The sequence below is a fragment of the Taurulus bubalis genome, assembly GCF_910589615.1.
Source record: "Taurulus bubalis genome assembly, chromosome: 8".
Lineage (NCBI taxonomy): Eukaryota > Metazoa > Chordata > Actinopteri > Perciformes > Cottidae > Taurulus > Taurulus bubalis.
Genome location: NC_136596.1, coordinates 23,678,002 through 23,691,094, shown reverse-complemented (window position 1 = coordinate 23,691,094; position 13,093 = coordinate 23,678,002). Strand labels below are relative to the sequence as shown.

Sequence of the window (13,093 nt, the reverse complement as noted above, 5' to 3'; positions counted from 1 at the left end):
GTCTGAACCGCACAAGGCTGCAGTGTTTCTCAGTGCAAGAGAAGCTTCACAAAGACAAACAAAGAAAAGTTTGCTGCTGCTGCAAAATCACCAAGATCAAGACTTCCATTCCAGCCGAGAACCGACGCACCAGCTACCCCTCTCCTTTCCACGCATAGATAATTCAAAGGAAGTCATCGGGTAGATCGCGTGTCCATGGGCATCTGGCAACATTCAGAGAGTTCGTTCGTCATGAATATTTTAGCAAAGCTTCCAGAACACAGCCGGAAAAGTTACAGCAATGTGAACTTATGTGATTAAAATCCGTCCGATTGCTGGAGGTTTTTTTAGGCTGATAATGAGTTTCACACGGTCATCATTTTCAGTGCAAATTCTGCAACTTCATTTGGCAGAAGTTAATGAGTCTTCTGCGACACACCTGTGGGTCCTACTTTTAAAATAGCTAAGAAGTGTCCTTAACCCTTCACTGTGGTAACGAGATGAACAGGGATTCAGGTTCCGCAGCAGAATCCATGAATCACTGGAGTGAACGAGACATAATGAGCTGACAGACTGTTTGCTTTGGGTCACGTTCTAGCTCCCCGTCTGCTGTGACCCCCGACAGATTTGTATTCTCAATATGAGAATAAAAAGACGCAAAAACAGAGGTTAGCTCTGCTGTGTTTTATCCATGTTTACCGAGGGGGGAATAAAAAAAATAAAAAAATAAAACCCTCTCCCCTGTGCCTCTGACATGCATGAAACATGATGGCTGCCTCCCACACAGGCCGGCAAAGATCAGCGTCCCTCACCTCGCCCCCACACTGCTACTACTGCTGAAGGAGGAAGTATCTGCCTTATAAGCATTTAGCAGTCAGGCTGCCTGCCTGCCTGCATGCTGCAGTAAAGACTTCCAGACAGCAGCCTGGCTATAATTAAGAAACAGTAAAACACACACCTCGCGAGGGCCAAGGCTACCACTTGAGATCAAAGACCACCGGCCCAACGACAGGCTTTTTCATCAGCAACCACTGGTTTGCTGAGTGTTTGATCTCCAGCTATGCGGCTCTGCATGCTTTGCATTCAGGCTGCAAACAGTGTGATGCAGAGCAGGCTAAACTGGAGTGTTTGGGCTGCCAATGGTTTTTATTCAAATCTGACTTTAGCCAGATGTTTGTATGAATAGTTGTTTTTGTCAGATTTTCAAAATCAACCCATCCATTGATGGATTTGTGGATTTCATTCGTATCGTCTTGTCTTGCATCGTATTTTAGCGTATCGTAACATATCGTATCGTATTGTAACGTATTGTAGGGTATCGTAACATATCGTATCATATTGTAGCGTATGGTAACATATCGTATCGTATTGTAACGTATTGTAGCGCATCATAACATATCGTATCATATTGTAGCGTATGGTAACATATCGTATCGTATTGTAACGTATTGTAGCGCATCATAACATATCGTATCATATTGTAGCGTATGGTAACATCGTATCGTATTGTAACGTATTGTAGCGCATCATAACATATCGTATCATAACACATCGTATTGGATTGTAACGTATTGTAGCACATCATAACATATCGTATCATATTGTAGCGTATTGTAACACATCGTATCGTAACATATCGTATTGTAGCGTATTATAGCGAATCGTAACATATCATATCGCAGTGGCGGGCTGTGGATTTTTTACCTGGGCCTTCAGTGCCGTCTGAGGTCATAGTCACGATCAGCCTCGATCAGCTGGGCACGGCGCACCACTGTCATATCGTATTGTAACGTATTGTAGCGTATCGTAACATATGGTATTGTAACATATCTTATCGTATTGCAACGTACTGTAGTGTATTGTAACATATGATATCGTAACATATCTTATCGTATTGTAACGTACTGTAGTGTATTGCAACATATGGTATCGTAACATATCGTATCGTATTTTAACTTACTGTAGTGTATTGTAACATATGGTATCGTAACATATCGTATCGTATTGTAACGTATTGTAGTGTATTGTAAGATATGGTATCGTAACATATCTTATCGTATTGTAACGTACTGTAGCGTATCGTAACATATCATATCTTATTGGAGCGTATTGTAGCGTATCATATTATATTGTATCTTATCGTATCGCATGGTAATGCATCGTATCGTGAAGTCCTTTTGGTTTTCATAGATGTATACCGACAGACAACCTTTTTTTTTGGTTTATTAAGGCAGGTCAGTTCAAACTAATTGTATGTCTCAGAATATCTATTTTTTGGTTTCCTGCTGTAACAGACCACACACACAATAATACATTCCTCAATTGTATAGTATAAGTATGAAACAATCTTTTGGGGTTTTCATATTTTCGCACAAAAATAAAGAAGGCTTCTTTTCTGCAGAAAGCAGGAAAGAAGCATTTCTGACATCCTGCCACAACAGTATTTACAAAGCAATACTCTCACATCCTGTGTGGACCCCTCTCGGCCCCGAATCTCCAGCAAGGTTCAACTATAAATGTCTTGGAGAGACTGAATCTGCCCGAGTGATGAACTGCTTCCTCTCGCTGCAATCAAAGGAAGCGGCCAAATCCTGCAGAGGACTAACGTAAAGGTCAAAGTGGCTTTATCTTTGTTTGTGAGATTATATAAAAGACACACACAGAGACGCTTTCAGAGAGGCAGTATTCAAAGTTCTGTCAGACATTCGACTATGATTGTGCGACAAAGAGTACAACAAAGACTGACAAATAGGAAGCCGAACGTTGTGAACATGTTTTCCCGTGAGTGACTGAGCTCACTGACGGCTACCAAGCTCTTCATAATTAAAGAGCCTTTTCCCACTTCAATAAAACTCACTTCCCTGTGTGACTGACAGGCGCTAAACAAACTGGCTATTTTATAAACGGAAACGGAAAGAAACTCACAGTGGGGCTTCATGCAGGGCTGCACAAACAAATGCTTTGATAAATGCAACTGGATGTTAAATACCCTGTTTCCACACTGTTTTGGGCCATTGCGCTTAATGTGCTATTCTAATTTGCAGACTAAGCATTAATAGACCAGAAAAACTTGCTTTTATGACTTGCAAGTCATGTCTGAAAGGCTTGACCAGGTGGTAACCCTTTAGCTCTGAAGAGCGTAGCAAAGTGTTTTAAACCTGCATTCTCTCTACTGACCATCAGGGGGCGACTCCTCTGGTTCTGTAGAAGTATATGCTTCATGTGTTAAACCTGCATTATCTCTATTGACCACTATGGGGAGACTCCTCTGGTTGTATAGAAAGTCTGTGAGAAAATTACTCTACTAATCTCTTAATTTATTCCCTCAGTAAACATCGTAAACATGACTGTATGGTCTCAATCTCTAGTCTTCTTCAATACAGCATGATGTTCATTTAGTAAATTATGGTCCATTTAAAGTCAAACAGACCATAACGTATGCTTCAGGGCGGGCCTACAAGGTGATTGACAGGTCGCTGCCGCTACCAGAGCCGTATACCACACCAGTACGTCACTCCTCCAGAGAAAAGATGTGCAATTTCACACTGCTAGTAGGAATATGGGATTATTATTAAAAATAAATAGGTAACTAATCCATTAATTCATTTACAGAAAATAAGTAGCCATCAATGTTTGATAATCAATTAAATGTGTGTCTGTTTTTAAAGAAAAAAAAAAAAAGAATATGAAGACAAAAACTTGGACTATGGGAACATATAATGGTTATTTTTGTATTATTATGTTACCTATTTGAGAGCAAACTCTTAACTTTATGCGTTGGACTTTTTGATCGAGACCACTCGATATAAACTGTTTCCCAGGAAGTTCAAGAGTCTGTTTAAGGGGATCTTTAAAAAACAGGAAAAGCCTAATTCATCATTTTAGTCGTCTCTCATTTGAACTGACGCCACTTTTTTTCTATTTCTGCCTCGCTCAAATGCTCCTTTAATAGCTTCAGCCTTTAAACAAATAAATCTATATTTCTTTTGGTTTCAGACGCAGCTTTTACATTTAGATTGCAGAAAAGTGTCATCTTGTTATTTCCTGATCAAAATTTGCAACCAGAGCGGATCTGAATGTTATTTTTAGTTTCGCTAAATAATGGAGAGAGCCTCCGCAAATGATTTTCTTATTAAAAAAACGTTTAATATCAAATGCAGGCTTTTTCTACGGCTCATTTACTGACGCTCTTATTACCTGGGAATGGCATACTTTGTCTCTGTGTTCATTCATGATAGATTGACTTCCCTTGTTTGTGTAAAATTACTTAGTAACTTGTGTTTTGAAACGTTTTGAATACATTATAATCATTATAGGTCATTTTTCAAAGAGGGTTTGTAGTTGCATAGACTGTAAGATGTTAGCTTTCGTCTGGCAACAATACTGTTCGCTGTTCGTCTGGCATCACATGGTGGGTGACTCAAGTTTCATGCAAGGCGACACAGCTTTCTTCTTGTGATTGAACCCATTTCAATTTTTCCAAGGAAGTCAGCCCATTTTTTTAAACGCAGGTCAGTATCACACACACTCGCTTCAGACTCTCCCTCTACATGTGTTACAAGTGTTGTAACGAGGGGAGAATAAAGTGAACCCCTGCAGAGCACCTTTGGCTATCTACTGAGAATTAAACCCTGCACACACACACACACACACACACGCTCATATCTAAGAAAACGCAGACCGCCAGGATTTGCATTCATGTTTCACAATGATTTTAGTCAAAGTGCTGAGGGCTCTCACTGTCACCGTATCCACACGTCACTCATTCCGGCGTTCCTGAAGGAACCGCGTTCACGAAGTGCCGCCTGTTTGATGAGCAGCAACAAAGGCTGCGCTTGATGTCGCAGTCAGATCGTAAGCACATAGTTACCTTTTCAAAAGGCAATTTTAAACCTCGGTAGGCGGCAGTCAAACAGATGAAACGACACGGCGCACCGAGGTATAAAAAGGTAATAAATCCAGATGGATATCAGTCAGGACATGTCGTTAAAGGGAACAGGCTGGTGTTACTTCCTCTTTTTGTTCGAGTCTGAACTTGTTGTAAAACAACTAAAACCACCGATGAATTTATCATATTCAACTACAGTCTGATGTCAGCGGATGTCTTCATACACCTCCAGAAACAAAAACTACTTTTAACTTCATTTCAATGGTCGTCTACAAACAGGAACATACAATCAATCAATAAAATAAACATGTTCACCATTTTAGTTCAGCAATAATAATAGTTGTTATGTTGTTTTTTGTTCTTGTCCGATATATGTAGATGACCGTGGTAATGTGCACGTTATATTTTGATAAGTGGACGTGACCTCGATATTGCCAGTTGTGTTTACATAAGAATGATGCCAAAATAAACAGCAGGGTTATTTTTAACATAATAAGACATTGCTCAAAAGGCCATTTCCTATATTATTTTGCTTGTGTGGTTTTATTTTATTTGTTTTATTTATTTAGAATAATTTAATACTTTTTTCTTTTTACAGACTTTTCAATTCAAATGTCTCAAAATTCTTCAGAATAAAAAATGTATTGCACTGTACTTGCATTATAATGATATTATATAATTATCAGAGGCATAAATGGTCTTATAGTTAAAAGAATTTTGTTTACAGCAATTATATCTGGAACAATATATCATCTCAAAAGTAGTGCTAAATTTAGCTACTTAGCACTGAACTGAACGCTAAACACAAGTAATCTCATTGATGTGGAGATATTTCACTGGCTATGGGATGGATTTGACCTGCTGGTGGCGCTATATGAAGAGTTAGAGGTCATACTTTAGTGGTGGATCATTGTGCTTCCTAGGGTCCCAATGCTACTGAGTTGGGTGATCCATAGATTCACCAAAATAATACAACATTTTTACTTTTTTTATGACGATTTTTTTCCCCCTGCATCTGTTTTTGCGGAAAACACACAGGGCAGATGTTTTGTTCGACAGATTGCAGGTGTGGCGCACCTATTTCATCTCATGGAAGAAACCACTCTTGAGCAATATCTGGCTCCAGACAGACACCTGTGAGCAGGACGAATCTGCTGTGAACAATAAAACGAAAAATGAACAGCAGCTTTATCTTAGAACAGATTGTGAATCAGCAGTCGTGAGTTACGGCACATCCCTTTGGTTGCTTTTAAAAAAAAATTCAGCATTCCTGCGGAGAACTTTGTTTTAAGTTTTTTTGGGGCTCGCCGAGTCTCTTCCGCCAACACAGAGATGTCTTGTTGGCCCACTCCAAGAGATTCTGTCTCAGGTCACCACCCGATTACTGTAAAGTGCTTTACGAGGGGTGAAGGGGAGGATGGGTCTGCACACTTGCGTGGAGCACAAAGGGAACTTGTGTTTTTATGTTGGGACGAGGGTTTGGGGGGAGAAACTCCGTTGGGTTTGTGGGAGCAATGGATGGCCGCTCACCCGTGACAAACATCTGTACAAAAAGCCCCGAAGAATATCTCCAAAGGGGACAATGTGCTGTAAAAACGCCGAGCGCAGACGTGAAGAGAAAAGGCGAAGCGCAGGAGAGTTACGGACACTTAAAAATCTGCGAGAGAAGAGTTGATAAGGTCATGGCACTTCTGGAATGAAAAGGTTTTGAGGGGGTGGAGCAGGGAGAAGCTTTATGGGCTGAAGAGGACTTACCAGTCCGTCACAGTTGTTAATGGCAACCGAGGCCCCGGGCACGTCTGTGATGTCGCCGATGAAGGTGCAGTCTGTCTTGAGCAGCTCGCGGTGCAGTATCCTCTCCGCCCCGCCGGCGGCGTCCGTTTGGTTGCCGCCCAAGACGCCGACGCTGACGTTCCCGCCGCTCTCTGCGATCTCGTCGTGCCACTCCACCATGGCGCCCGGCGCCACCAGCTGGGCGTTGGGCCGCAGGCGGAGGTGGAACTCCTTCCCGAAGGCGGAGATGTTGAAGAAAAGATTCTGCTCGACCCCGCCGGAGGGAGGCGCCTCCCTCCTGACGCGCTGCTTGTGGGTGGCGGAGAGCAGGTGCGACAGGTAGTGTCCGTGGGAGTCGGTGCTGAAGGGAGTGACGAGGCCGTATTCCTTCAACCGACTCCTCAGCTGGCCTGTGGAAAGAGACAACGACAGTGAGGCCTTCATTCAAGGCAGCAGGAAGCAGAATCATCAACACATTAGACTGTATAATAAGCTTTATAGCATGGCTTCATGCTCTCATACGAAACAAAAGAAAAGCAGCAAATCCTCACATTTGGGAAGCTCAGGAATGTTTGGTATGATTTCCAATCAACTGATTTAGATCGGTCTTTCCTGGAGCTTTTGGCCCTGTTATTCCCGTTGACAATATGTATACTGTCTGTATAAATAATCCATTAAAGAGGCGAGAACAATAATTACAAAACAGGAAGTCAGGTTTGAAGACTTTTCAAGGCTGGAAAGTTAAACCGTAGAATTATCACGTACACACTACAAAGTATTCTACCTGGAGTTTGCAAGTATTTGTTTGGCCTTCTTTTTCCCGAAAACGGCACCCACGGTGAGCCAGAGCATTTGGTCTCTGAAACGATCGAGGAGGCTGCGCTCTCCATCACCGATGGTTCAGAATTGCATCAAGACGGATGCCGATGTGTCTCCTTTGCGCATAGATACCTTTTTAGATCTGGCAACGCAGATGAGAAGAAAAAAAGCGTCTTCCTCCTTGAAGTCCTTGATGTTGCTGCTTTACAAAAAACACACAGCTCACAAAAGAAAATGTGCGTCCCCATACTGGATGCTTTTCAGCCCTCAGGCTCTGGTTCATTGGCTAATGTGGTCAGTTCAAGTGTACCAGGAAATCTGTGGGCTTTGAAAACACTCAGTTTCTTTAAAGGAAATTTCACTTCGGGTTTTTCCGAATGTGTGTCGACGGCAGATACATTCTGTGATCTTTGGTTGGGGTTTTTTTGGTTGGGGGGGAAAAAACGTGCAATGTGGAATCTGGAAACCTTGTAATCATCGTGTAGGTTTTGACTAGAGGACATTCAAACAGGTGTCAGTGGTGAAACTCAAATTACACATCTGAAGGAAATGCCATGCTTTTTACAAATCGCAGTGTGCGGCGGCGCTTTCCTGACAATGTGATGTCAGAGAAAAGAAAAAAAACACGCGTCCGAAGAGCTTTCCAGAGGAAGACGTGAGCCGGTCTGAGGACGACGCTTCATCGCATTGAGTTGGTAAAAGTTAACACAGATTAAGAGACACAAAGCACCTTCATCATCCCTTCGGAACCAAAGCGAACTGTCGGCACGTGTCTGGTTTTGAACATTCAAAAACATCAAAGGCCTTTTTTTCACAGGGTAAATACCTCAGTTACCTCACGCTCACCTACGAACGGGCACAGAGTTACCCGTCTGATGCCGATTGGTCAAAAGCTCGTGCAACATGCGCCGGACTCGCTAGACAGAGCCTCACGAAACGCTTCGTCGCAGTAAAGCCACTGTGGAAAATTGTTCAGGGATGAAAAGTTGTAAAGCCGTGAGTCAGAGAGGAGCCAAGAATTAGCGCCGTTCATTAGCGAGCATTTTTGAAGGAGCTGTGTTGCACACTGCTTAATCCTCAGGAGGCCGAGGTCTAAGCTCGAGAGCCGGTTCTCCGCCTTGGAAGAAGGAAAAGAGCAGATTTCCGTACGTTTATTCAGACCTATACAACACAAGTTCATGTTGATCTTTTCTTCTTTGGATTCAAATCAAATTAGGGTTCAGTTTATTGAAGTTATAACCCTTGGGATTGTCGAGAAATCAAACAATAGCCATTGAATCTATTTACATTTGGGGAATTATCCGGCTTTATAGAGGATTTTGGTTGGTGTTATTGGTAGAGGCGGAGTCTGCCGTTCCCACGCTGGACTCAGGATGGCCGACATAAACATGAGGGATTCACTGAGAGGCGGGCATGTAATGTCACTAATACCTTTAACATCGTGTCAGAGGTGAATTAAGTTACTTCTTCTTCTGCTGCTTCACATTAAAAGCCTTTACAGAAACTTAATTCTGTCAAAGGTGAAACTATTTAGTTTGAGAGAAAATACATTTTCTACGGCACATTGAGGGTTTTCCGGTCTAGAAACATTGATTTAACTCCTTATATTTGTTCTGTATGCCCACAACCACCACACAGGTTGAGCCCGCCGGTTGTAAAAGTTGCCTCATTGGACATAAACTGCTGGAATTTCTCAATGCAATGTGCATCTTGCAACCAAATGTTGGTGATAGGTGCACACAAGTAGTCCAAGCAATCCTGCAAAGTGTTAAAAGATAGCAAAGAGGATATGTTTAAGTAGTTGAGTAGATCCATAAATCCTTAAATATTGCTGGATTTCATTGAGGGTTTCTACAGGAATCCCAGCCAACTGTTTCTGTGTGTTCAATGCAGATCTGATCAGATGTTTCTTCTGATTTTTCCCCCCCTTTATCTTTCTTGTATTCATATTATTACCTCTGCCAAAGAGGTTCTTGTTCCGTTTCGTTTTTGGGGGGGTTTTGTCAGTTTGTCAGCAGGATTACGGGAAAGAACGACTGTGGCTGTATTTCATGAAACTAGACAGAGGATTTTGGAGAGGATTGTCCTTGGCGGAGCTCTGTGCTCTCTGCGTACTCTTCTGGTTATCGTCTCGTATTTTCTTTGTCGAATATGGACTTAAAGGTCGGAAGGAAAATTAATTGCGTCATTATACTGATAGCGTTGGTGAATTTAAGGGCCATTGACGGCCTTATCGGATCACTCTCTACAAAGCTACGTCTTGGCCCCTTAGCTAAGCCCCGCCCACTCAGCTATTTCAGCGAGCTGTCAAGCCAACTACTCCGTACAACGTGTCACTCGGTTGTAAGCACAAAAAGTGACGGAGGTGTTAAGGATTTTTTTTTAAGTATACCAGTTTAAACCCGGTATACTTTCACCGCTCAGCCCGCCTGGCTCCTCCGCTGCGATCAAAAGCGTAATAAACACCCCGAAATGAGACGTTCCCCTCCGTTTGTGGATAAACATGCGAGTGTCTGAAATAAAGAGGCATGAAGGAACTTGTGCCATCGAGGTGACCCACCTGTCCAGGTGCCCAGGTGGAGTGACGGCCCTGTGTAAACCAGGCCCGGGTTCGAATCCGGCCTGTGGCCTCTCGCTGCACGTTGTCATATCTGTTCTAACATTATAATTAACGCCAAAAAAAATAGACTTGGAAGTGGTAAAACTCATAATTCTGTAAATGATCATGTCAATCTTAAATTTATACAATAGGCTCATTCAGATTAGTGTGAAGAACTGTTTCACGGCATGAATTTTGTTTCACACCCAACAGGAAACTGTTATATGTATGTATGAGAACATGATTGGATGCGACAAAGTTCCCATGAAACCACTTGGGGAACATAATCTGTCCGTACAAGTGGTCTGCTGTTGACTTTGACTTGTAAAAAGAAGCAAAGCTGGAGGGGGAAAATTGAGAAGAGAAACCACACTAAACGGGCAAAATGACTTGCTTTTTCTTTCTTTTTTTACGAGGCCGATAATGTGGGGGCCACGAGAAGAGCCAACGGTGGCGCGCTAACAGAAAGCAGCAAGGAGACGGGGCCCAACTGGCAGCTGCTGCTCAAAGGGCCCTCGGGGCGCTCGGAAGATAGCGGCGGGTGTAAAAGGATCCTACGTGGACGCCGCTGCAGCTCACTTGTTTCTTAACCTCAGAATGGAGAACAGATGTGCGGGATTTAGAAGTGGAATTTTCTTTCCTGTATAACAAAGCCCTCCAAGCAGTCTGCTCATGTAATATATAAGCGTGTGTGTGTGTGTGTGTGTGTGTGTGTGTGTGTGTGTGGAGGGCAGTGTGTGTGTGGGGCTGATAGCAGAAGGAATAAGGGGAGGAGGAGGAGGAGGGGTGTATTACAGAGATCCTCACACACAAACTCCCACTCCCACTTTGATCCCACTGCACCAAGGTAGTCCTCTCTCTCTCTCCTACACACACACACACACACACACACACACACACACACACACACACACACACACACACACACACACACACACACATACTTACACCTAACTATTAGGAAGAAGGGGAGCACATAAACGGGACTTACCCTCTCTATCTACTTCACCAGCCTGCAGAGAGGGGGAGAAAGAGCTCGTTAGAATGACGCCACAGGTCACAATCTGACAGTGAGAGGAAAAGTTGTACTGTAAAAAGCTGCTCGTATTCTATGAAAGAATGAAATAAAATGTAACAGAAATGCCTCTACGTGACGTGTTATGTAAGAGAGCTCACGCGTGTGCAGTGTCAACAACACGTAGTTCACAGAGGAAGCAGTGTGCGCGCTCCTCAGCCTCAAACGGGAAAGTTTGGCGACACTTTTCAAAAACGTTTAATAAGTAAATAACTGGCCTGTTGCTTGTGTCTGCCACCACTATTTTTTGTTCTCGTTTTTAATATGAGCATGCGGGAGAGAATAAAACGAGCTTACCTTGTCAGCTGAAGTCCATGCGAGTCCTACGAGGAGCAACGCGAGTGACAGCACAGCCATCGCGAGCCTTGATCCCGACGTCCAATTCAAAATAAGGGTTGAAAAAGAAAAAGGAGACAACGCGAGCGGCTCATTCACAAGTGATCAAAGTGGATGTGCAGCCTGTTTTAGTAAAGAAAAAAGAAAAAACATACACACAAGTAAAAAAGTTTCATAAAAGTAGGAGTGAGGCGAGTTGCAACACTTTGTCTGTCAGTCAGTCACTGTTTTTTGTTTCTTTCAGTTTGACCGAAAGTTTCTAGAAAGTTTCTAGAAAGTTTGTCTTTCCTTTTTTTTCTTTTTTTTCTTTTTTAGGTTGGGGTGGAAGTTAGTAGGACATCCCCTCTGCCGCTGGCCGGACAGAGCTGCAGTGTGGAGCTCTTGCAACCTGGCACTTGGCTCCCCTGGCTAATAAAAGGGCAAGACCAACCCTGCGTGACGTCACGCTGCCCTGTCCGCGAGCCCGAAACACATGGAGGGACAGAGGAGGAGGAGGAGGAGGAGGAGGAAGAACTCCCTCTTCCCTCACATTTCATCCCAGCACAGGATAGAAGGAGCATAAATAAAAATAGGATAACTTTAGTTTCTCTCAACTTTAAAATGCATAGTTCATAAGCACTGGTGGAAATGAGAATAACTGAAGCCCAGCAGAGATTTCAGAGAGAAAGACATAACATATGTGTTTAATAAAGATAGAAGCTAAAGCTACAGATCACACTGTCAAAGTGATAATATACAAAGTAGATCTATTACCATTACGTTTTAACAGCTCCAACAAATAGCTAGACTAAATAAAATATCGGTTTTGAATATTTTATACATGTTGTGAATAAGCAATTTACTTTTTTAAGCATTGGATATGAAATTCCAACTGCCATGCGTCTTTATCACTTATATGAGAAATATCTGCTTTTACACGTGAAAGCTTTCCCACAGTGAAAATAAAATAACTTGTGCTGACATCATTGAAGAGAAGAGGGAAAGAGAGGAGCGATTGTAACACATTCCTAATCCAGAAACCTAAATTAAGTCATTAATTAAAGCCAAAGCACTCCCACTCATTCTAATCTCACTCTAACAGCCATTAGCGTGAACCTCTGGTCCCCTGAGACCCTTAAACCCTTTGTTTGATGGAAGAGGTGAAAGTATTTAATATTTCATCAGTAAAATGGAAACAAATTATAATACAAATCTGAAAAAAATGTATTTCATTTTTAGTCACAGATTCTCATTTTTTTAATAACCTTGTTGACACCCTGGTTGATGTCGTGAGCACAGCTCTCGCACATTTTCATAATGATATTAATAATAATCAAAACGCCTACCCTTCCTCATCTGAACACATGGTGGGACAGGAGAACAAGGAGAGGCCCTCCACTTCCACACATTCAACCAAAACCACTATCACTTGATCACTTTTGGACACTTGGTCACTTTATTCACTGTGGACACTTTAATTGTACTCAGCGGATGCAACATAAATACGTTAAATACTTTATATATATACTCTTATTCCGTCTGTATATTTAGTTGGAAATTGATACTGTATTCTTCTTACTGTTTTACTACTGTTTATTGTAGTTTTATTTATATTACCTTACTATGTGTCTCTATTGTATGCAAG

At 42.3% G+C, this 13,093-nt stretch overlaps 1 protein-coding gene across 1 annotated transcript in view; it reads right to left on the bottom strand.

Annotated features, from left to right (window-relative positions):
* Positions 1 to 11,490, bottom strand: part of adamts3 (ADAM metallopeptidase with thrombospondin type 1 motif, 3) — a gene marked incomplete at both ends in the record, with an annotated part of 134,181 nt that extends 122,691 nt beyond the window's left edge. The window contains 3 exons of the mRNA XM_079222504.1: positions 6,623 to 7,050; positions 11,050 to 11,071; positions 11,431 to 11,490. Coding sequence (XP_079078630.1) covers positions 6,623 to 7,050; positions 11,050 to 11,071; positions 11,431 to 11,490 — 510 coding nt within the window. The remainder of the gene's footprint in view (positions 1 to 6,622; positions 7,051 to 11,049; positions 11,072 to 11,430) is intronic.
* Between the last annotated feature and the right edge of the window lie 1,603 nt (positions 11,491 to 13,093).